Source organism: Salvelinus sp. IW2-2015, linkage group LG27, assembly GCF_002910315.2.
Source record: "Salvelinus sp. IW2-2015 linkage group LG27, ASM291031v2, whole genome shotgun sequence".
In the NCBI taxonomy this organism is placed as follows: Eukaryota; Metazoa; Chordata; class Actinopteri; order Salmoniformes; family Salmonidae; genus Salvelinus; species Salvelinus sp. IW2-2015.
The window spans coordinates 23,436,025-23,462,247 of NC_036867.1; the positions used below are offsets into that span (position 1 = coordinate 23,436,025).

At 42.9% G+C, this 26,223-nt stretch overlaps 1 protein-coding gene across 1 annotated transcript in view; it reads left to right on the top strand.

Moving 5' to 3' along the window:
* Positions 1-20,554, top strand: part of LOC111953235 (enhancer of polycomb homolog 1) — a 59,669-nt gene extending 39,115 nt beyond the window's left edge. Inside the window, exons 10-14 of the mRNA XM_023972372.2 lie at positions 1,185-1,612; positions 17,562-17,716; positions 17,954-18,095; positions 18,302-18,722; positions 18,956-20,554. Of these exons, the coding sequence (XP_023828140.1) occupies positions 1,185-1,612; positions 17,562-17,716; positions 17,954-18,095; positions 18,302-18,722; positions 18,956-19,028 (1,219 nt within the window). The 3' untranslated portion in view covers positions 19,029-20,554. The remainder of the gene's footprint in view (positions 1-1,184; positions 1,613-17,561; positions 17,717-17,953; positions 18,096-18,301; positions 18,723-18,955) is intronic.
* The last annotated feature ends 5,669 nt before the right edge of the window (positions 20,555-26,223 follow it).

Consider the following 26,223-nt stretch of genomic DNA (forward strand, 5'->3'; position numbering starts at 1 on the left):
CACATGAATACACATTAGACATGACTCTCCGCCAACAAGAGGGGTGTTGTTCATTAACAGTACTTGTGCCAATAGAAATAGACGTGGTGTCCACGCTGGCGTGATACGTTCCCTGTTGCTGGAAGGGGGGCCTGAGTGAAAGTTTGAACACCTGGTATCTTCGAGCAAACCAGAGCGGAGATACGTTGCTAYGCGACGCAGACTGCAGCAGCCAGTGTTGCAGACTATTTTTCAGAGAATCGCTAAATGAAGTTTTGCCGTTGCCCRGACGACGCCACAGCACCAATTTGCCTTGCTGAAGCCCAACTGCGGTCCCCTCACCTGGCACACACCCCCTCAGCTTGTGCTTCTTTACCTGTGTGCGTGCCGTTGCTGTGACATTTGTTTCATAGACAGCTTTTCTCACTCTCGTTTGCAGCAGAATTGAGTGGGGAAACTCGCTAAATGTTTTCAAAACCATAGAAATCCTCTGTCAAAACTCCCCAAAGGCAGCCTGAAAAGTAGCTGAATTTGACGCTAGCCTCCTCTACCAAGAAAAGTCGTTGGAGGGGTCTGAAAACTCGCTAAATATAGCGACAAAGTTGCTAAATTGGCAACACTGGCTGCTGCACAGGGAGCAGGAGCAGAGGGAGAGACAGAGGAGTAGCATGCAGCAGCGAACAACAGCAACCGAAAAGTTTCTTAGCATTACTCTCCTGTTCTACTGGTTTTCATAAACTTCCTTTCATTGTCCTGAAGCCAAAGGCACAATTGTTATCATTTTAACAACCTATCCTAGTTCTTGCATGTTGAGATGTCCCCACTAWGTTTCTAACGGAGATGTTTATCTCTGTCACATGAACCTGCTTGCACCAGGTGCGTTTTTTTTAAMAACAGTGTTTTCCCACACATTGCATTGTCGTAAATGCAATGTATTACATTGTCTGCATCATAACAGTAGTTTAGTTGCATGTTCAATAATATGAGACGATAGGCTTGCTATTGTCACATTTTTTAAGCTAGTTATGAAAAGTTTCCATTCCTTGTACCCATGCATATTTTTTTCGGTTTGTCACGTAATTTTACTGGAACTAGTTTAACCGTTTGTTAACCTGTTAATGGGGGTCGCTTAGTAGGCAGCAAAATTGACTGGAATTTGCATCCCTACTGTGATTGTAAAGAGTCTCTTTCTGATTATGTTTCAGGCTGTTACTGGACAGAGCACACACAGACCTGGACAGCATGTTTCACAACCTGGACTCGGACCCCGAAACCGAACCACTTCAAGCCTCATCTCCCACAAGCTCTCCTCTCCGCAACGCAGAGCCAGCCAGTACTTCAGACGCCAATACCTCGGACCGAACCAATGCTTCCAACAACCACCACCCCTCTTCCTCATCCTCCATCCCCTCTTTGTCGTCATCTGTGGACCTCAGTGAGATTCTTTTGAACATTAAGTCGTGCCGCTGGAGGCACTTTAGGCCGCGGACACTATCCCATCACCCCCTGGGTGGAGGTGACTTCTCACGCTATACAGGATTTAACCGGACTACGTCCTCGGGACATATCAAGCTCCTGGGGAGTGGAGTTAACACCCGACCCTGCACCGGCCCCGGAGCTACCCCCATCACCGGTGAGTTAGTCCACTGTCCTGTGCTGGAGCACTCATCCCTGCCTAAGGAGGTTTATGCTAGTATTCAGGCATCGGGTAGCCTGCGTGGTCCTGCTTGAGAGTACTGAGTACTTTGTTTCTGTCACTCACTACTTTGCTTTGCGCAATGCAGGTATAAGCCTAGCGGTGCATGCTAATTTGCTTCTGATTCCTGAATGTAAATGGGATTGACCCCAGCCCTGTGATGGGGTGTGTTTCTGACGTTCTGTTTTGACTTTTAAATATAACGAATAGGAGAAAGAACTTGATCCTAGATTAGCGCTCTTACTCTGAGATGCTTTTGACCCAGGGCCCATAAGACTTATAAATTGTGCACTGTAAGGGGAAAAGGGTGCCGCATTCCACCCTCTTGCTTTAGGGCACTGTGTCGATGTTATGCAGGATAGGCATTCTCTTTTTAGAAATGATCTTTAGWGATTGAAAATAATTTGTCAGGCAGGTAAAGGAGGTGGTTGTTAAGTTTTGACCTCGTCACACGATCATAATCTCTTTTAAATAGTTTTTCTGTTCTGGAAGAGCTATGAAGGTTTGGTGTGAAAAATCAGAATTCAGCAGGCTTTGAGTGTGTGGGGAGGGGTGTAATTCAAAAATTTCTCCATGACTGAAATTGTGAGCTGACATATTTTCATTGACCGTGTGTGTACACGTGCGTGTGCGCAGGTCTGTTGCTGTGACCGTAGGTCTGTTGCGGTGACCTTATTACTGTCACAGCACCAGCGGTCATGAGTRATGACCGTAATCTCCTTTTATGCACTCTGGTTGTGTTGGGCATTTGCAATTCGCTAATGACCATCAATTCGCTAATGGCCTGGTTCTCAGGGCTCTATTTATCCCGCTAACCACTGACATCAATGCACATGCAATCGAAAATCACATCTAACTTTAAAACGTACTGTGATTGATCAATTTGAAGAAAGAGAAGTTCAACAGGTTGTAACTGAGTGTATAACATGGTTTTTGGGGATATTTCAAAGCCTAACGCAACAAAATGGACAGCACTTTATAAGTTGATTGATTTAATTCCAAACATCCATAGGCATGTTGGAGCTTGTGRATAGGCCTATATATGAGCCCAAGCCTAGGGGGGAACGTTTTTTTTTTATTTTTTTGAGTTTTTTCAAATAATGATTGTGACGTTATACAATATATTTGTATTTCACTTAGATCCCCATTTAGCTGCTGCCTCTGCACCAGACAGGATACTCTTGCCAGCATACTTGGCGTGCAACATGTATGCTGTGGCGTGTATGGGCTTCAGGCAGAAGTCTACACTCTTTTTGATATATTTCAGAACTACAGTTTCCTCTGCTTGGAGCAACAGTGAAGTGGGCAGGGCAGTACAGATTTCTTCTGTTACATCTGAAAGCAGAGTCTGAACATCAGACAGGATTGCATTGTCTCACTCAATCTGTGCAATGACTACTGCTATAGTTTTCAGGAGTTTCAGGCTGCTTACCACTCTCCCAAAATACATCATCCAGGAGGATCCTCTTGATGGGGCTGTCCATATCGGCAGACTGTGATATGACCATTTCTTGGAGAGACTCCTTCCCCTCCAGGAGACTGTCAAACATGATGACAACACCACCCCGACGGGTGTTGCAGGGCAGCTTCAATGTGGTGKTCTTATTCTTCTCACTTTGCTTGGTGAGATAGATTGCTGCTTTAACTTGATGACCCTTCACATACCTAACCATTTCCTTGGCTCTCTAGTAGTGTATCCATTGTTTTCAGTGCCATGATGTCCTTGAGGAGCAGATTCAATGCATGAGCAGCATAGCCAATGGGTGTGATGTGAGGGTAGGACTCCTCCACTTTAGACCAAGCAGCCTTCATGTTCACAGCATTGTCTGTCACCAGTGCAAGTACTTTCTGTGGTCCAAGGGCATTGACTGCCTTCAGTCTATCTGCAATGTAGATACCGTGTGTCTGTTGTCACTTGTGTCTATGCTCTTGTAGAATACTGGTTAAGGGGTGGAGATAATGTAGTTAATTATTCCTTGCCCGCAAACATTCAACTACCCATCAGAGATGATTGGAACAGTCTGCTTTCTCTATGATTTGCTTGACATTCACTTGAACTCTGTTGAACTCTGAATCCAGKAAATGAGTAGATAAAGTATGTCTGGTTGGAGGGGTGTATGTTGGATGAAGATCATTCAGATATCTRTTCCAATACACATTGCCTGTGAGCATCAATGGTGAACTCGTGCATACACAGCTCGAGCAAGACATTCATCAGCATTTCTCTGACTACGTTCCTCCATTGAGTCAAAAAAACTTCTGATTCCAGGAGGACCATGAGCTGTTGCTATCGATAAGGTGTCTGATTCATAATTTTTTGCCTTGATTAGAAGGAGGGACTTTTGTCAGAGGTTGCTTGTTGTGAGAGCTGAGGGGACTTTATGCACTAAGCCAGATGATTCTGCGTCTTTGTTGCATTCTAAACATATGATTTGGCACAGTATTTGCAAATGTACACAGCTTTTCCTTCTACCTTAGCTGCAGTGCCACACATCAGATAGTGCCCGTGGCATTTTCCTGTAAAGATTAGGGGGGAAATTGTTTAAAAAACACCTACAATTCCATGTACATATTAATAGTTAAGCAGTTAGATTAAACCACTCCTTTGTAAGATAAATGTTTTAAAATGGAAACGGGTGAATTAACACTCAGTTCGCAGGCTCAAGCAAGCTAAAAACCCACATGGTAGCAAAAACTAACTAGTAGAAATTGTTAACAAGATAGAAATGATTTTTAACACACTTTGCTGTAGGCTACTATTTACTAGTTAACAAAAAATAATGTATGTGATATAAAATATATTCACTCCCACCCTGTATTGTTCAAAACTTACCAGAAAGCATGTAGTAGTAGTGTGGGCTCATAGCATCTCATTAGTGTGCAAGATCTTGAGAATCAGCTGCACATGTGATGGAAGAATGCACTGTTCATGCAGAGGGTTGCAATTACATTTAATTGGGGATAGTTTAARCAATATATGCCACAAGACTGAGAATTGCCTTGTGTATCCCACAAAAAAGGTTCACTGTTATAATCWAATTTTATATATATATTTAAGCAAAATTCCAGGGCTTAACTTCCCATGGAAAATATCCTAAAATTTCCCCTGAATAATTCCGACCCTTTGCAACCCGAGTCGCATCATGCAGTCCATATATGTTTTGATTTCTAAGACTTTCTGAAGTTTGTATCGTTCATAACTATAGTAGCCAATTTACTCTAACTCTAGTTTATTGGACCTGGTTTCAAATGATCACTTTTACGCTCAACATAGCCATTTCATATGGGCACTCGCTATGAAATGGTAAAAATATCCTTTCTATTTTATTCAGCTAACTTCAGTTATAGTGTTACTATAAAATCATAAAAAAGTAAAATAATGGAACGGGACTAAATGAACAAGCCTACAGCCTATGGAATGGCACACAGCCAGATAACATACAGTAGGCCAACTCATATTCTGTAATACTGAAATACATTTTGTTATGTTTACTTAGACCTGCTTAAAATAAATAATGGATTTATTGTGATGGTGACTATTAAATTGATTTATTATACAGTACCGATCAAAATTTTGGACTCATAGTCATTCCAGGGTTTATTTATTTTTACAATTTTATACATTGTAGAATAATAGTGAAGACATCAAAACTATGAAATAACAAATGTGGAAACATGTAGTAACCAAAAAATGGTTAAACAAATCAAAATATATTTGAGATTCTTCAAATAGCCACCCTCCACCCTTTGCCTTGATGACAGCATTGCACACTCTTGGGGTTCTCTCAACCAGCTTCACCTGGAATGTTTTTCCAACAGTCTTAAAGGGGTTCCCACATGCTGAGCATTTGTTGGCTGCTTTTCCTTCACTCTGCGCTCCAACTCATCTCAATTGGGTTGAGGTTGGGGGATTGGGGAGACCAGGTCATCGGTTGCAGCACTCATTCATTCTTCTTCTTGGTCAAATAGCCCTTACACAGCCTGGAGGTGTGTTGGGTCATTGTCCCATTGAAAACAAATGATAGTCCCACTAAGCCCAAACCAGATGGGATGGCGTATCGCTGCAGAATGCTGTGGTAGCCATGCTGGTTGAGTGCCTTGAATWKTAAATAAATCGGTGTCACCAGCAAATCACCCCCACCTTCATGCTTTAAGGTGGGAAATACACATGCGGAGATCATCCGTTCACGTACTCCGCGTCTCACAAAAATATGGCGGTTGGAACCAACAATCTGAAATTTGGACTCCAATTTGGAATTCCACCGGTCAAATGTCCATTGCTCGTGTTTCTTGGTCCAAGCAAGTCTCTTCTTCTTATTGGTGTCCTTTGGTAGTGGTTTCTTTACAGCAATTCGACCATGAAGGCCTAATTTACAGTCTCCTCTGAACAGTTGTTGATGTTGACGTGTCTGTTACATGATCTCTGTGAAGCATTTATTAGAGCTGCAATTTCTGAGACTGGTAACTAATGAACTTACTCCTGTGGCGGTCCTCATGAGAGCCAGTTTCATTAAAGCTCTTGATGGTTTTTGCGACTGCACTTGAAGAAACTATAAAAGTTCTTAATGTTCCGTATTGACTGACCTTCATGTCTTAAAGTAATGATGCACTGTCATTTCTCTTTGCTAATTTGAGCTGTTCATTCCATAATATGGACTTGATATTTTACCAACTATGTCTATCTTCTGTATACCACCCCTACCTTGTCACAACAGAACTGTTAGGCTCAAACTTATTTAAAAAAATCCACTAATTAACTTTTAACAAGGCATAGCTGTTAAGTGAAATGCATTCATTGTGACTTCTTCATGAAGCTGGTTGAGAGATTGCCAAGTGTGCAAAGCTGTCAAGGCAAAGGGTTGCTATTTGAAGAATCTGAAATATAAAAATATATTTTAACACTTTTTTGTTAGCTCATGATTCCATATGTGTTATTAAAACTATGAAATGTATTCACTATTATTCTACAACGTAGAAAATAGTTTTTAAAAAATAAAGAAAAACCCTTCAATGAGTAGAGTAGGTGCTCTAAAACCTTTGACTGGTGTTTGTGTGTGTAATTAAGTATGAAAGTTTGGCAACATTTTCTGGCACCTCCATGACTGCTTCGGTGTGGACATGAGGCTGTAGCCAATACGCATAAGCTATCACCAACACTTTGACATGTAGGCTAATTTATTTGTGTACATTTACATACGCTTGTTTTGGCTATTTTCGTCAATGCCCTTSGTGCCCTAGCAGATGGCGTTGGTGTCCTGGCAGATTGGGCACCTCTTAAGGGCCAAATGGCCTTGCCCCTAATGAGACGCCTGTCTGATTCCRGCCTGTGTCTGTGGACTAATCCATTGCGGAGGCTGCAGGGATGGCACAGTCAATCACTCTTAAAACGGGCATCGGCCACGCAAGGCACGCATGCCGCGGGGGTAGTTGCCTTGGCATGCCAAGCAATTTGTTAACATTGATAAAATAAGTGTTTGGTTACGGGGATTTCTGTTTGCATTCAATATTATTATATAACAGTCGGGGCTTTAAATTATACTTGGTAGCACTGGTGTGCCCAACTTAAGAGCACCAGAATGATTTTTACATTGATTGAGATGGCCTACATTAATTGTAGTTGGTTTTAAAGCACATGTGCCCTAGGAACTAACATGTAAATCTGTAAATACATTATAATGAACTAAAAGCTGAAATGTTGATACAAATACCTGTCGTTGAAATTACATTTGGAATATTAGGTTTCTACACTAAGCGCAATGTTTTTATTAAGATGCATTACATAAATTCTACACTCTTTAAAAAGTCTTGCTTGTGATGATGACATGCAAGAGATTTCATTCATTCATCAAATCAAATTTATTTATATAGCCCTTCTTACATCAGCTGATATCTCAAAGTGCTGTACAGAAACCCAGCCTAAAACCCCAAACAGCAAGCAATGCKGGTGTAGAAGCACGGTTGCTAGGAAAAACTCCTTAGGAAGAAACCTGGAGAGGAACCAGGCTATGAGGGGTGGCCAGTCCTCTTCTGGCTGTGCCGGGTGGAGATTATAACAGAACATGGCCAAGATGTTCAAATGTTCATAAATGACCAGCATGGTCAAATAATAACAATCACAGTAGTTATCGAGGGTGCAGCAAGTCAGCACCTCAGGAGTAAATGTCAGTTGGCTTTTTTAGCACGTCCGGTGAACAGGTCAGGGTTCCATAGCCGCAGGCAGAACAGTTGAAACTGGAGCAGCAGCAAGGCCAGGTGGATTGGGGACAGCAAGGAGTCATCATGTCAGGTAGTCCTGACGCATGGTCCTAGGGCTCAGGTCCTCCGAGAGAGAGAAGGAGAGAATTAGAGAGAGCATACTTAAATTCACACAGGACACCGGATAAGACAGGAGAAGTCCTCCAGATATAACAAACTGACCCTAGCCCCCCGACACATTAACTACTGCAGCATAAATACTGGAGGCTGAGACAGGAGGGGTCATGAGACACTGTGGCCCCATCCGATGATACCCCCGGACAGGGCCAAACAGGAAGGATATAACCCCACCCACTTTGCCAAAGCACAGCTCCCACACCACTAGAGGGAAATCTTCAACCACCAACTTACCATCCTTCATTCATTGCTATGATCATTGATCTCCCGAAGAATCAAATTGCATTTGTCACATGTGCCAAATACAACAGGTGAACCTTACCGTGAAATGCTTACTTACAAGCCCTTAACCAATAATGCAATTAAAGAAATAAAGGGGGAAATTAAAATAACGAGGCTATATACAGGGGGTACCAGTACCGAGTCAATGTGCAGGGGTACAGGTTAGTTGAGGTAATTTGGAAAGTGACTATGCATAGATAGTAAACAGCGAGTAGCAGCAGTGTAAAAACAAGGGTGGGGGGTCAATGTAATTAGTCCGGGTGGCCATTTGATTAGTTTAGTTGAGCAGTCTTATGGCTTGGTGGTAGAAGCTGTTAAGGAGCCTTTTGGTCCCGGACTTGGTGCTCTGGTACCGCTTGCCATGCGGTAGCTGAGAGAAAAGTCTCTTGACTTGGGTGACTGGAGTCCCTGGCAATGTTTTGGGCCTTCCTCTGACTCCAATGATCTACTGGGCCGTACGCACTACCCTCTGTAGCGCATTACGGTCGGATGCCGACCAGTTTCCATAGCAGGTGGTGGTGCAACCGGTCAGGATGCTCTCMATGGTGTAGCTGTAGAACTTATTAAGGATCTGGTGACCCATGCCATATCTTTTCAGTCTCCTGAGGGGCAATGAAGGGGTCAGTAGCCATGAAGTGCTTTAAAAGGCTGGTCATGGCTCACATCAACACCATCATGCCAGAAACCCTGGACCCACTCCAATTCGCATACCGTCTGAAAAGATCCACAGATGACGCAATATCTATTGCACTCCACACTGCCCTTTCCCACCTAGACAAAAGGAACATATATGTGAGAATAATATCAATATCTTGCCTGCTTACTTACAATTTCTTAATCTTTGCCTGCATTAAACTCCCCGGCCACTAGGGGAGCGCCGCTTCTGGATGAGCATTTTCTTTTTTGCTTTTGGCCTGATACAGCTCTGAGTGCATTCTTAGTGACATCGGTTTGTAGTGGTAAATAGACGGCTACGAATTATATAGATGAGAACTCTCTTGTTAGATAGTGTGGTCTACAGCTTATGACGAGGTATTCTACCTCATTAGAGAAATACCTTGAGACTTCTTTAATATTAGACATTGCGTACCACAGTTATTGACAAATAGACACACACCCCCGCCCCTCGTCTTACCAGACATTGTTGCTCTATCCTGCCAATGCACGGAGAAGCCAGCCAGCTCTATATGATCRGTGTCATCGTTCAGCCAAGTCTTTGTGAAACATAAGCTATTTGTTTTTAATCTCCCGTTGGTAGGATCATTTTAGTCATAGATTGTCCAGTTTTCCAATTATTGCACTGGCCAATAATAAAGAGGGTTTTGGTGGTTGACTCACTAGCTGAAAAATTCTCACAAGGCACCCAGAACTCTGCCTCTTGTATTTCTTTCTTCAAACGAATGACAGGGATTTGGGCCTCATCTCCGGAAAGCAGTATATCCTTAGTGTCGGACTCATTAAAGAAAAATTCTTCATCCAGTTCAAGGTGTGTAATATCTGTTCTGATGTCCAAAAGCTCTTTTCGGTCATAAGAGACAGTAGCAGCAACATTATGTACAAAATGAGTTAAAAACAGTTGGTTAGGAGCTTGTAAAACGACAGCCATCCCCTCGGGGACCATTATAATCTATCCCTTTTCCTTTCTGTGACCCCAAATGTTTGGATATAAATCAAATCAAATTTTATTGGTCACATACACATGGTTAGCAGATGTTAATGCGAGTGTAGGGAAATGCTTGTGCTTCTAGTTCTGACCATGCAGTAATATCTAACAAGTAATAACAATTTTGTGAAGCGAGGCGGCCATCTCTGTCGGCGCCGGATCAAATACTGATAGTTACAAGTTTGTTAGCTAGCCAATGAGGTAACATGAACAAAGTGTAAACAAATGGTTAATGACGCATAAGTAGTTTTAGAGCTCCCCCACGACTTGGTTTATTAAGGTAAAATGCGATCCACTATAGGAAGATATAAATTATGCACGGGTAATATCTTTTGACCTGGTTGGGCTTAMAAGCATGCTGTTTTCACTGTGGTAATGGTGCATGACGCTAACGAATCTGCACTTATTACCACGATTATCTGGGCAGATTTTTAATTGTTGCCCAGTGCTCCCAAAATACAACTCGTGGTTGCACAGCAAAATATTCCATTGCACAATTGGTCACACTTTAGAGCACTGATTACAGCTGGTTCTTGTTGTTGGAGTGGACATGTTTGCAGAGCTCACAACCTATGCTACACAAGTTTTGGTGTATTTCATTCCTTTTACGAGTTTTCTCAATTCATTCATTGTCTTTTGTTTGGAGTGCTCCTGTCAATGTTGAGTAAGGATACACACCTAGGGCCTCCCGAGTGGCGCACTGGTCTAAGGCACTGCATCGCTCTGCTGGCTGTGCCACTGGAGATTCTGGGTTCCAGTTCAGTCTCTATCGCAGCCGGCCGTGACCAGGAGACCTATGGGGCGGCGCACAATTGGCCCAGTGTCGTCCGGGTTAGGGGAGGGTTTGGCCGGCAGGGATGTCCTTGTCCCATCACGCACTAGCGGCGACAACTGTGGCGGGCCGGGTGCAGTGCATGCTGACACGGTTGCCAGGTGTACCGTGTTTCCTCGGACACATTGGTGCTGCTGGCTTCCGGGTTAAGTGGTCATTGTGTCAAGAAGCAGTGCGGCTTGGTTGGGTTGTGTTACGTACAGCTCTTGAACTTCGCCTCTCACGAGTCCGGGAGTTGCAGCGATTGAGACACGACTAACTACCAATTGGGGAGAAAAAGGGGTAAAAAATAAAGGATACGCACCAGCTTATACATAGAAGCAGTGTTTTGGATATTGTCTAGGCCAAGCTTTCCAACCCTGTTCCTTGAGAGGTACCTGTGTGATCATGTTCTCCACAGCCGATGTGAGTAACACCTTTAAACAGGTCAACATTCAGAAGGCCGCAGGGCCAGARGGATTACCAAGACGTGTACTCTGAGAATGCGCTAACCAACTGACATTTTCAACCTGTCCGAGTCTGTTAATACCAACATGTTTCAAGCAGACCACCATAGTCCCGGTGCCCAAGAACACTAACGTAACCTGCCTAAATTACTTCCGACCCGTAGCACTCATGTCTGTAGCCATGAAATGCTTTGAAAGGCTGGTCATGGCTCACATCAACACCATTATCCCAGAAACCCTAGACCATACTCCAATTTGCATACCACCATAACAGATCCACTTATGATGCCATCTCTATTGCACTCCACACTGCCCTTTCCTACCTGGACAAAAGGAACACCTATGTGAGAATGCTATACATTGACTACAGCTCAGCATTTAACACCATAGTCCCCTCAAAGCTCATCAATAAGCTAAGGACCCGGGGACTAAACACCTCCCTCTGCAACTGAAGCCTGGACTTCCTGATGGGCCGCCACCAGGTGGTAAGGGTAGGCAACGACACATCCGCCATGCTGATACTCAACAAGGGGGCCCCTCGGGTGTGTGCTCAGGCCCCTCTACTCCCTGTTCACTCAGGCACAACTCCAACACATTCATTAAGTTTGCTGATGACACAACAGTGGTAGGGAGGAGGTCAAAGACCTGACTGTGTGGTGCAAGGACAACAACCTCTCCCTCAACGTGATCAAGACAAAGGAGATGATTGTGGACTACAGGAAACCGAGCACGCCCCCATTCTCATCATCAGGGCTGTAGTGGAGCAGGTTGAGAGCTTCAAGTTCCTTGGTGTCCACATCACCAACAAACTATCATGGTCCAAACATACCAAGACAGTCGTGAAGAGGGCACTACAAAACCTATTCCCCCTCAGGAGACTGAAAAGATTTGGCATGGGTCCTCAGATTCTCAAAATGTTCTACAGCTGCACCATCGAGAGCATCCTGACTGGTTGCATCACTGCCTGGTATGGCAACTGCTCGGCCTCCGACAGCAAGGCACTACAGATGGTAGTGCGTACAGCCCAGTACATCACTGGGGCCAAGCTTCCTGCCATCCAGGACCTCCATATTAGGCAGTGTCAGAGGAAGGCCCTAAAAATTGTCAGACTTCCCCCCCCCCCCCCCCTTTACGCTGCTGCTACTCTATTATCTATGCATAGTCACTTTAATAGCTACATTTTACCTCAATTACCTTAACACCGGTGCCCCCGCACATTGACTCTGTACCGGTACCCCCTGTATATAGCCCCGCTATTGTTATTTACTGTTGCTCTTTAATTATCTCTTGCTTTTTTTGTTGTATTTTTCTAAAACTGCGTTGATGGTTAAGGGCTTGTAAAGTAAGCATTTCATTAAGGTCTACACCTGTTGTATTCGACACGTGTCAAATACATTTTTATTTGATTTGATTTTACCCCACATGTACATAGAGTAGCTTGACAAATCAAAAAAGTAGCCAGCCAGACGTCACCTGGGCGGGGTCCGAGGGGGGCTTGCTGAAATAACTCTATTTTGGTGGCCTCTGGTACATTCTAATGCCTTGATTCACTAAAATACACAATTAAATGAAGACTTTATCGAGTGTACCTCCCAGATTACATGTTTTKGTACTGAAAATGTATGATTTCACTGTGTTAAGTTTTGGATATTGTCTAGACCAAGGCTTTCCTTGAGAGCTACCGTCCGGTAGGTTTTTGTTCCAACCCCAATCTTGGCCACCTAATAATAATTTGAAATGCTGAATCGGGTTAGTTACAACAAGGGTTGGAGTCAACATACAGGAGGGTAGCTCTCCAGGAACATGGTTGGAGAGCTCTGATCTAGGCCTATATGATCAGGGCAATTTCCTTAATAAGATAACATTAAACCTTAAACATTTAACCATTTTTTTTGTTGATTAGTCTTAATTACCGTTTTCACTCTCAATCTCACTTTCTTTTTTTTTATAGAAAACAATTGGATGTCCACAACAGTGCTTAAAACCTCAGGCAACTTGAGGTCTTGGGAAAATTGGAGAAATTAAGATTTGTTGGTGTAGTTACCAGAAATTCAAGTGAGTACCTTGCAAGAGGTTGTTTAGCTGTGTTTTTTTTTTGTAGCGCACATGGGATGGTAGCATTTGAAAAACAAATACCCACTGGATTGATGAAAATCTTGATATTGTTCTGCCAGTTAACTTCTTATTGGGCTGCAAGCCCGAAGCCGGGCGCAATATGACAACAGCCACTTCAAGTGCAGGGCGCGAAATTCAAAATATATTTTTAAGAAATATTTAACTTTCACACATTAACAAGTCCAATACAGCATATGAAAGATACACATCTTGTGAATCCAGCCAACATGTCCAATTTTTAAAAGTTTTACAGCGAAAACACCACGTATATTTATGTTAGCTCTCCACCAAATACAAAAAAGGACAGACATTTTTCACAGCACAGGTAGCATGCACAAAACCAACCTAACTAACCAAGAACCAACCAAACTAACCAAGAAACAACTTCATCAGATGACAGTCTTATAACATGTTATTCAATAAATCTGTTTTCTTCGAAAAATGTGCATATTTGAGCTATAAATCAGTTTTACATTGCAGCTACCATCACAGCTACCGTCAGAAATAGCACCGAAGCAGCCAGAGTAATTACAGACACCAACGTCAAATACCTAAATACTCATCATAAAACATTTCTGAAAAATACATGATGTACAGCAAATGAAAGACAGGCATCTTGTGATTCCAGKCAATATTTCCGATTTCTTAAGTGTTTTACAGCGAAAACACAATATAGCATTATATTAGCTTACCACAATAGCCAGAAACACAAGCCATTTACCAGCAGTAAAAGTTAGCGATCGTAACAAACCAGCAAAGATATATAATTTTTTGACTAACCTTGATAAGCTTCATCAGATGACAGTCCTATAACATCAGGTTATACATACACTTATGTTTTGTTTGAAAATGTGCATATTTAGAGCTGAAATCAGTGGTTATACATTGTGCTAACGTAGCATCTTTTTCCCACAACGTCCGGATATTTTTCTGACACTCACATATTCTGACCAAAGAACTATTCATAAACATTACTAAAAGATACATGTTGTATAGGAAATGATAGATACACTAGTTCTTAATACAATCGCCGTGTTAGAATTCTAAAAATAACTTCATTACGATATGCAGTTTACGTTATGGCGAGAGCGTGCCCAAAATCTGGGCGCAAACTACTAGTTCACATGTTCGACAGATATATGAAGTAGCATCATAAAATGGGTCCTACTTTTGATGATCTTCCATCAGAATGTTGTACAAGGGGTCCTTTGTCCAGAACAATCGTTGTTTGGATTTAGAATGTCCTCTTCTCCAGTCAATTAGCACGGAAAGCTAGCAAAGTGGTGCGAAGCTCTCCTTCCTGAACATACGCAGACAAAGCAACACGCCTAACGTCCCGAAAAAAATTCAATAATCTAATAAAACTATATTGAAAAAACATACTTTACGATGATATTGTCACATGTATCAAATAAAATCAAAGCCGGAGATATTAGTCGTCTATAACGACAGCTTTACAGAGGCAATACCAGCTCCCTTCTCGCTCGTTCCAGAAAACAGGAAATTGGGTCACGTCATGCCAAGAGCTTTTTATTCGACCTCAGATCATGTTATACACTCCATTTCTTCTCTCACTGCCTGTTGACATCTATGGGAAGGCGTATGAAGTGCATGTATACTAATAAATATCAAGCACATTTTAGACAGGCCCTAGAACAGAGCATCGATTTCAGATTTTCCACTTCCTGTCAGGAAGTTTGCTGCAAAATGAGTTCTGTTTTACTCACAGATATAATTCAAACGGTTTTAGAAACTAGAGAGTGTTTTTTATCCAATAGTAATAATAATATGCATATTGTACGAGCAAGAATTGAGTACGAGGCCGTTTGAAATGGGCACCTTTTATCCAGGCTACTCAATACTGCCCCTGCAGCCCAAAGAGGTTAATACGATTGAATGAACATGAACAAACCTCTATGCGTAGCCATTGTGATTTATAGTTTTTATCAGGATATTTTCTTCAATGTTTTTATTTGTTGGCTTTATATGCATGCTATTTTTACGTAGTTGGCAATTAAATGTTATAATTTTTAATTGAACTGTTCTGTGAAAATATGCATATGAAAATAAAAACTGACTCACAGAGTGATATAAATGGTAATATAAGTTGTAAATTGGCACTCCACATGAAAAGTTTGCTGGCCCCTGATGTGACCTATTACCGGCGGCAACTTCAGATCTGCAAAGGGGAGGAGCGTCGCAAAGTTTATCATTTTTTCTGGTTATCTTGATCTCTGGCTCCCTCAAGTCAATTGTCTCTTAATTATTTCATCAGAAATAATAGTTTTTTTTACCCTAGCACTACACAGCTCATTCAAATAATCAACTAATCATCAAGCTTTGGGGAAACACTGACATATGGTGTCTATATATGAAAAATGCATGCTTAAAAATTTCTACCAATCGTTTGGTCGAAAGGACAGACTACTCTTGGTCAACAAAGATTTTTTTAAAGTTGGGGATAGCCCTAATTCATACAATGCTTCCTTATTAGAATACATTCCTGGGAATACATTAATTCCAGTTCTCCTAGCTCAGGTGTTGTAGAAATGGTGTTAATAGATTCAGAAGAGGTGCTGGGGTGTCAGGGTCATAGAGTAGAGGGGGAGTCTGCTGCATACTGCAGTGTCTCAAGCTAGAACATTGGCTTGATTGGAGTTTAACCTTGATAGTCATGTTAGTGTTTAAAGGTCAGAATATACCTCACAGGAATGTATGTTTTAGAATGCTGTTTGATGTCAGAAAGCTAAAATGTGTGTTTTCTTTTCATACCCCCTGGTGTTGTGCTAGGCCAGGCATGAAACTGCATTACAATTTTGGGGAGGCATATTTTGCCATGCACATGCTCCTGTGAGCTTTGCTGTGTTGATGTTCACCTTGTCGGCTTTTGATGTCACTAGGCTTATTTGTGTTCGAGTAGGGTATGTTCTGGCAATTCAGTGGCTTTGACACCTGTTTTGCTTAGATCAAAGGATAACCAGATTATTCTCCTGATAAAGCAATCTTCAGGCTCAATTGTTCTGAAGGATGTATTTGTATGGACTCAGTCAAAGCTTTGACATAGTGTAGATAGTGACCTGATTCGAGGTTTACATGCCCCATCTCAAACCCCACCTGGAATCTGGAAAGATGTACTCCCAAAGCAGAGCTGCTGGTTAAGTGTAGAATGTGTATTGAGAATGTATTTTAGATAATGGAGTGGCTACGGATACAGAGTTTCTGTATCCCAATTTTCCCGGGCTAAAAATAGATATTTCTGAGCATGTGAATTTTGCCTAAGTAGCAGCTGTGTGGTGTGCTCCGCTGCCACTCCCCCCTCATTGATCACCTTCGTTCATGGGTTAGCCTACCAACTTCATGTTTTACACAAAACTGTTAGAACTATTGCATTCCTTGCCTCAGTAAGTATAAGCACCATTTCATGTTTGTTCTTCAGGAGGGGAGTAGGCTAAATGCCGCTATTTACATGTTTTACACAAAATACATTAATGACATGTTTGTACAAACAGGCAGTCTAGCGATTTCATGTTCTTCTTAGCTGATGAGTTACATGCTGCTATTTACTCTCGCCAGAATATCAGCATATATGGCGACGCAAAACAAACTCATTGTCACACACTGTTTACCGGTCCGTATACACGCTCAGCTGCCTAGAACGTTTGGCTGCCCAGAGGTGGAAATCAGCAAGACACACACAGACCTGCTCTCACTTGGCGCCAAAGCCAGACCACTGGTACTTCTCACCAGCTTGGTGTGGATATTGAATGTTGATCTAGATCTAGATGGTCCCGTGTGGCTCAGTTGGTAGAGCATGGCGCTTGCAACGCCAGGGTTGTGGGTTCATTCCCCACGGGGGGACCAGGATGAATATGTATGAACTTTCCAATTTGTAAGTCGCTCTGGATAAGAGCGTCTGCTAAATGACTTAAATGTAATGTAAATGTAGATGACAAGCTACATGTGTACAAGGTCAGTCAGCCTTGAAGGAGGCGATAAGACTAAGCGTTTTGTATATATGAGAGCGGCATATAGCCTACCGTGTGCACTGTGCAGGTATTTCTTTGTTTTATCTATGACTGGTGGAGAAATATAGGATCTGCATATTACCTCAACTCTTCATTCTCCTGTATGTATAACCCTTGTGTGTTATAACACTGTTATCCTGTATCTGTGTAGCGTTCACAGCAGAGCAGTACCAGCAGCACCAGGAGCAGCTGGCCCTGATGCAGAAACAGCAGCTGGAGCAGATTCAACAGCAGCAACAGACACAGCCCAACACAGACACATCCTCTACTACTACAGCATCCATAGCAACACCACCCCACACACAGGTCAGACACCACTCCTTTACACACGCCACACACAAACCTCCTAAAGCTCCAAAATAGCCCTATCGATGTGTATTTCACCCAGCATTTCCCTTGCCATTGTAAAGGCAAGGCAGGCCCTCCTCTAGCCCCCTGATAAAATATATTAGGGGAAACACTGATATCATTCCTTTGACACTTTTTTTTTCTTCAATGGTATGTAGAATGTCTGACTTGGTCTCTGTCCTCCCTCCCCTCCAGTGTATAATCTCTAAGACGTTAGACTCGGCCAGTGCCCAGTTTGCTGCCTCTGCCCTGGTGACCACGGACCAGCTGATGGCCTTCAAGACCGAGGAGGAGGGGGTTCTGGGAAGTGGAGTCAACGGGGTCCTCCCAGGCTCAGGTGAGCAGCACCGCTGATCTGTAGTTCACTTCATAGCAAATGAAATAAATGAGACTGGGGAGTTAAATGTTAGTAATTTTAGCAGACGCTCTTATCCAGAGTGATTTAGTCGGCCACGTATCAGTCATTGCAAGTCAAGTGTTCAATTGAGGAAGTGTTCAATGTATCTCTTGTAAATGTATTTTGTCTTTCCCCATCTCTCTCAGGAGTGTACAAGAGCTTACACCTGGCCAGCACCACCCACCACCCTAACAGCAACCAGACTCTCACCCCTCCTCCATCAACCCCCACCTTCCTCCAGCCCTCGTCCAACCACTCCTCTACCTCTCCGTCCCCCGTCACGGCCTCTTCTCTCACATTCCCTCCCAATGCCCATCACACTCACCTGGGTAACAATGCTGCAAACACCTCCCCCACCACCACTCAGGTCCTGATTGCGAATAACCTCCGTCTGAGCGTTCCCCCCTCCTCCTCCCCTGCCCTCCCCATCCTGGGCGGCACCACCACACGCCACATACCCAGGGCCCTGGGAGCCGTGCCCTCCTCTGCCTTAAAGATGGCTGCCAACACCAACTGTCAGATGCCCAACAAGGTCACCGGGGCTTCTACCATGGACATAGGATCCAGGTGAGATGAGTTGACATTCTCTGACTGATGTACTATGTATGTCTCTCAAATGGTACCCTATTATCTGTAGTGCACTACATTTCACCACAGCCCTTTGGGAAATGGTCAAAAGTAGTGCACTTTATATTGAATCTGGTGTCATATCTTGATTGCCTAATGTCATGCCTAAGCCATGTGTCTAGTGGGAGCTGTGTATTCCAACAAAAGTTTGACACTTTGTATTCCTCCTCCAGAGATAATCACAATCAAGACAAGCCAGCTCTAAACAGTATAACTGACAACACAGTGGCCATGGAGGTGACGTAGCAGAGTGGTGGTGGTGGTGGTGCAGCTAGCTGCCATGACAGGCAGCCCCAACACTACCCAACCCTCTGCTGCACAACCAGTCCTTTGCTTAGAGTCTGCTGCTACCCTCTGAGTTCACTCTTTAGGTGCTGTGCACCGTAGCATTGGGAATGCAAATAGGGCGGCAGGCGGGACTCCACACACACAACGGACTACATACGWAGTACGGACAGACACGTTTCCACGGCAACTGTGGGAATGTATTGTTGCAATTCTCATCTCTCATGCTTTTTTAATGTTTGTTTTGTTTTTGTATTCGTTACTGTTACTGTTAATGAGTAAAAATTGACATCTTGTAAATTATGAATATGGCAAAATAGTATCTGTACTATAACTACATATTTGTAATACCCCCTTGTATATACGTTACTTGAATACAGAAACTTATTCATTTGTGATGTTTTGCACTTGGGAATGAAAAGAAAAAAGCGATACACTTATGTGAGTTGTATAGATGAAAGTTTCAAATTAAGACGTTTCATCACTTGCATGTTGCAGAGCCTGCTGTTATCTATTTATTGTGCTGTGTTTACAGTTTTTTTTAATTTTGTTTATTTGTACACTGTACCTTCATTGGTTCCTGTGCTGTAGTAAATGTTAGGTAGCTACGGACTCCTGGGTATTTTGTATATTGTGAACACAAAGCAGGTTTTCCCCCTTTTGGGTCCCTGTACTTCTTTGGATCATATGGAATTCAATAGTGACATAAAGATAGACTCTTTGGGGATGAGGGGAGCCAGAGGAGAAGGTCGGCTTTGGTTCACTTTACTTCGTGTGGTTATATCTCTTCCCGGTATCTTCCATTTACATTGTTATCCCGATACAAGTAACAAAACTAGGGATGAAGTCTCTTCCTGCTGCTTCTGATTCAAAGCACTATTTTTTGTTTGTTTTCTAATGATTTGATTGATATTTAATGCTGCTTTTGTATAATTTGTCCCTAGTTTACATGCAATGGGATCTCTCCCCCCTCCCACACAATTCATTTATTTTGTAAACAGAATTGTTATTTTTGTATTTTTCTTGTGGTAAAAAATGATTAAGCTTCTTCGTATTGAAAGACTTCATTATGTTGTTAATTGTTCATGCATAGGTTATAAGGGRGGTGAATGACAGTTAAAATTGCTGTACATGTATCATCATTCCAATTTCTGACAAGAAAAATCTTGAAGGGGGTTAGCTAATTGAGAAAGGCTGCGTTTCTCTTTTCTCCCCAGAAGGATGCAAGGCCAAAAACCACAAGTATCGGGTGCCTTCCCTTGGGGAACTATGTGTTCTCTTCTATGAAGAGTAAGGCACAAAGACAGTGCTACTAGTAGTACTTGTCTGTGTCGTCACAATCTGAATACCCAGTCCAATGGCAGGATTTATCCTTGAAGTTTTCTTGTCCCACCTGGAGGCTAAAAAATATATTTTTTTGTGTGAAAAAAAGTGACCGAACTCTCACGATAAAATCAGACAATAAAGCCCAGGGCATTATATGTGGATTATGTGGCTCGCTGTCTTTTGTTGGTTGAATGTCATGGTCGTGTGTGGGTGTGTAAGCTTAAAATCTACATCAATAAAAAATGTCATTTTGAAACTACTCATGTCATACAGGGTTGTGTGTGTGTGTGTATATTTGACTAATGGTATTGTTTGGAGGTGCCATACTTGCTCACAGGTGTATGAAATCGAACACACCCATGCCATCTCCATAGACAAACATTGGCAGTAGAATGGCCTTACTGAAGTGGCACCGTCATAGGATGCCACTTTTCCGACAAGTCAGTTTGTCAAATTTCTGCCCTGCTAGAGCTGCCCCTGTCGACTGTAAGTGCTGTTGTTGTGAAGTAGAAACGTCTAGGAGCAACAACGGCTCAGCCACAAGGTGGTTGGCCACACAAGCTCACAGAATGGGACCGCCGAGTGCTCTAGCGTGTAAAAATCATCTGTCCTCTGCAATATTCACTACCAAGTTCCAAACTCCCCTGGAAGCAACTTCAGCACAATAACTGTCGCGAGCTGGGTTTCCATGGCCGGGCAGCCACACAGAAGCCTAAGAACACGATGTGCGATGCAAAGCATCGGCTGGAGCGGTGTAAAGTTCGCCGCCATTGGACTCTGGAGCAGTGGAAAAGCGTTCTCTGGAGTGATGAATCAGCTTCACCAAAGGATGAATCTGGGTTTGGCGAATGCCAGGAGAACACTACCTGCCCGAATGGAAGCAAGTACCCGTAGCAATGTTCCAACATCTAGTAGAAAGCCTTCACAGAAGAGTGGAGGCTGTTATAGCAGCAAAGGGGTGACAAACTCCATATTAATGCCCATGATTTTGGAATGAGATGTTAGACGAGCAGGTGTCCACATACTTTTGGTCATATAGTGTACATGCTTTGTTTGTAAATTATGTATTTTGGAGTGTGCCCCTGGCTATCTGTTAAAAAAATGACAATTGTGCCGTCTAGTTTGCTTAATATAAAGAATTTGAAATTATACTTTTACTTTTGATACTTAAGTATATTTTAGCAATTATATTTATTTTTGATACTTAATTATATTTAAAACKAAGAACTTTAGAACTTTTACTTAAGTAAACGGTCCCGTGTGGCTCAGTTGGTAGAGCATGGCGCTTGCAATGCCAGGGTTGTGGGTTCATTCCCCACGGGGGGACCAGGATGAATATGTATGAACTTTCCAATTTGTAAGTCGCTCTGGATAAGAGCGTCTGCTAAATTACTTAAATGTAAGTAGTATCTTACTGGGTGACTTTCACTTTTACMTGAGTAATTTTCTATAAAGGCATCTTTACTTTTAGTATGACAATTGGGTACTTTTTCCACCAATGGGTGTGATCCACATGGTGACCAAATTCAAATTCCATTTGCGGCAAGATTGCTTTTAAGGAGAAAACCCTCCACCGCTGGGCCTCAATTATGTCTTCACTTTTATGTCTTTGTTAACATGTRATTTGTGACTACATTTCCCAATTGAGTCTTGTGTACCATTCATAAATGGCCTTTTTTGTACATTTTATAAAATTACAAACTCAGGGCTTCAAATGGTATATCATACACTGCAGTAGCGGGAAACTTACGAAAGTTCTGTTTATTTGAGTAGGGCAAAACTTGTTATTCCACACTTGCTCTCTAGCTCATTTTGTAGTACGCCCATAAACGCGTTGTTCACACCCTCTTAAGCCTTAGCKCCACCCATCTCTAAGTATTCACATGAGGCCATGAGCTAAACAGAATGGTTAATAAGGTAGTGTGGTGAAAGTAGTAGCCGACAAGGTTTAAGGTTGGCTAGCTAGCCTTTAACTAGCAATACAAATGGATTTCTGACAAAATGAGATACGATTTATAACATTAGCTGGATTGGATACCAAGTAATTTAACATTAGCTAGCTAGCTAGGTTTAATGTTGGTTAGCTAACCAGTCAGTTAGAGTTAGCTAACTAGCTAACAGTAGGCAGTAACTAGCAATGCAAACAACTTTCTAACAAAATGAGATATGAATAATATATGTACATGAAGCTGATATATGTACATGAACCCGTATACATGAATAAATGCTTCACGGCAGACTGGAACTTCTTTGATTAAGTAAAATGTCCTCTGTAGTTTGCGTTTTGTCTGCTCAGCTTTTTTCGGGAAGTTGTGTCATGTCGCTCCAGTTCACACTGACAATTAGTTGCTCTCAAGGCCTGTTCAAAAGTAGTGCACTATGTAGGAAATAGGGTGCCATTTGGGACGTACSGTAAGAACATTGTAATGAGAACGCTTGACTGGTGGTTACAGAGGGACTGAATTATCTTGGCTGGGCTGAGGCTGTCCGCTCCGCTTGTGTGAAATCAATGATGAACTTACTGCGTAGTGTCCCAAATGGTAACCTGTAACCCCCTATATAGTGCACTGTGTTGGGTGCGATTTGGCACACAGGCCATGCCTCCAACACAATGCAGGGCGCTCGGCTGCTCATGTGAGAAAAAATAAACAGCACACACACACATTTTACAGACGCTCTTAGAACAACTTACACTAGAGTGCATACATTTTCATACTTCAATCTTTTGTACTGGTCCCCCATGGGAATGGAACCCGCAACTCTGATGCTGCAAGCGCCATGCTCTACCAACTGAGCCACACGTGACCTACCCTCCCAGCAACACACACACACTGCTCCTAGGGAAGATTCACCATGACAATGCTGTGCTGTCAACATACATCCATGTAGCACATGGTAGAATTACTCTGCTTTACATTAACTCTTCGACGCAAACAGCTGAAATATAAAACTCTCCCTCTCTCCTTGGCATGGGTTTAGTATTCAGAGTATAGGAGAAAATGTAAAGCGTGCCCAAAATAGCCCTAATGGCAAACAAGATCCAGCGGTTTACCACCACTGGATCAAATGTCTTCATCAGGGAGGGGATTGGAAGCGCTGATGGCCAAGCAGGTTTAACCCCTCTCTCTCTTTCTCCCCCTCTTTCCTTTTTCTCTCTACCCCCTGGCTGTCCCACTCTCGACCCCCTCTCTCTCTCTCTGTCCCCCCTCACCCTGGCCAATAGGTGCTGTAGTCTGAAAAGGAGTCAGGACGTTATTGATTCATACCATGGTGCTGTCTATGATATGACTTCTCTGTCAATGCAATGGAAACATCTATGGTCCCTCTTTATCTCAGAAATAATTTTACATCTGGAGAGAGATAGCCTTTCCTGTATAACATGATCGTTACTCAAGGATTAATTATGATTCCTGTCTCAGTAGGGTAGATGCTGAGAGAGATGGAGGAACATAAAAGCCTCATGGACCCTGGTCAAAAGTAATGCACTAAAAGGGAATAGGGTGCCATTTCATTCTAGAGAGGTGATGTAGTCAGACTCCGGTCTGATTTCAAGCTGGTTCTGTTTTCACCTTGACATGTGAGCAGAATAAAGTGCATTGTTTGAAGCTGTGAACATGATGCCGTGGTAAACAGAATCTGCGTTCCAACGGTATCCACGGTGAGTAGTTTTGGCCCTGAATGATTCTGTGGCTATGTCACAAATGGCACCCTTTTCCCTTTGTAGTGCACTACTTTTGACCAGGGTCCATAGGGCTCTATGTGCTTGTGCCATCCTTGAGAGAAAATTGCACTCAATATAGAGAGAGGCCATTCTCTTTGCCTGGTACCATGAGTATTACTCTGTCTGCTCAAGAGGAGAAAACACTTTTGAAAATACTGTTATGGCAGCCTTTTACAGAGTTATCAGTAACGTTGGGTTTTTAACAGGAACACTGGGTTTTTATTGGCCGGTCTAAGAGTGTTCACTGTTGGATATTTTTCTAGTACTGTGTTTATTCCAGCGAGAGAGCTCAACCAGTAAGTTATGTGTATGTTTGTGTTTCTGTATGTGTATAGATGTTTTATCTGCAAGCTGAAAATGTTTTTGAATCTAAACTGAGTTTTCTCAGTGTCATGTGAACCTGATGCAGATGGGCTGCAGTGACATAGGAAATTAGTCAGTCTGGGCTGCGCTGGGGACACAAACCATAGGACAGAATGATCAAATCAAAGTTTATTTGTCACGTGCGCCGAATACAACAGGTGTAGACCTTACAGTGAAATGCTTACTTACAGGCTCAAACCAATAGTGCAAAAAAGGTATTAGGTGAACAATAGGTAAGTAAAGAAACAAAATCAACAGTAGCGAGGCTATATACAGTAGCGAGGCTATAAAAGTAGCGAGGCTACATACAGACACCGGTTAGTTGGGCTGATTGAGGTGGTATGTGCATGTACACTGCTCAAAAAAATAAAGGGAACACTTTAACAACACAATGTAACTCCAAGTCAATCACACTTCTGTGAAATCAAACTGTCCACTTAGGAAAGCAACACGATTGACATAAATTTCACATGCTGTTGTGCAATTGAATAGACAAAAGGTGGCCACAGACCACTTTCAGTTCCTATGCTTCCTGGCTGATGTTTTGGTCATTTTGAATGCTGGCGGTGCTTTCACTCTAGTGTAGCATGAACGAGTCTACAACCCACACAATGGCTCAGGTAGTGCAGCTCATCCAGGATGGCACATAAATGCGAGCTGTGGCAAGAAGGTTTGCTGTGTCTGTCAGCGTAGTGTCCAGAGCATGGAGGCGCTACCAGGAGACAGGCCAGTACATCAGGAGACGTGGAGGAGGCCGTAGGAGGGCAACAACCCAGCAGCGGACCGCTACTCCGCCTTTGTGCAAGGAGGAGCACTGCCAGAGCCCTGCAAAATGACCTCCAGCAGGCCAAAATGTGCATGTGTCTGCTCAAACGGTCAGAAACAGACTCCATGAGGGTGGTATGAGGCCCGACGTCCACGGGTGGGGGTTGTGCTTACAGCCCAACCCGTGCAGGACGTTTGGCATTTGCCAGAGAACACCAAGATTGGCAAATTCGCCACTGGCGCCCTGTGCTATGTAGTATGTACATGAATGTATAGTTAAAGTGACTATGCATATTTTCAGAGAGTAGCAGCAATGTAAAAGAGGGGTTGGGGGGGCACACAATGCAAATAGTCCGGGTAGCCATTTGATTACTGTTCATGAGTCTTATGGCTTGAGTGTAAAAACTGTTGAGAAGCCTTATTGTCCTAAGATTTGGCACTCCGGTACGCTTGCCATGCGGTAGTAGAGAGAACAGTCTATGACTGGGGTGTCTGTGGTCTTTGACAATTTTTAGGGCCTTCCTCTGACACCGGCTGGTGTAGAGGTCCTGGATGAGGTAAGGTGTGTGTGTGTGTGTGTGTGTGTGTGTGTGTGTGTGTGTGTGTGTGTGTGTGTGTGTGTGTGTGTGTGTGTGTGTGTGTGTGTGTGTGTGTGTGTGTGTGTGTGTGTGTGTGTGTGTGTGTGTGTGTGTGTGTGTGTGGTGTGTGGTGTGTGTGTGGGGGGGGGACAGAGAGAGAGGGAGAGGGGGACAGAGAGATAGATAGAGGTCAGTTAGGTGGTATGTAGGGGCCTCAGAAGAACAATCAGAGGCACATGTATAATAGGCAATAAATAATAAATCATTTCTCCAACTTGATACTTTCTGGATGATTAGATTAGCAATTTTCCAATCATTTTGTACTAGTGAGGAAGATTGCACATGCTTGATTATTCTTGCAAGCAATAGTTAGGGATAGCAATTTAATTCCTGTGTCATTCAG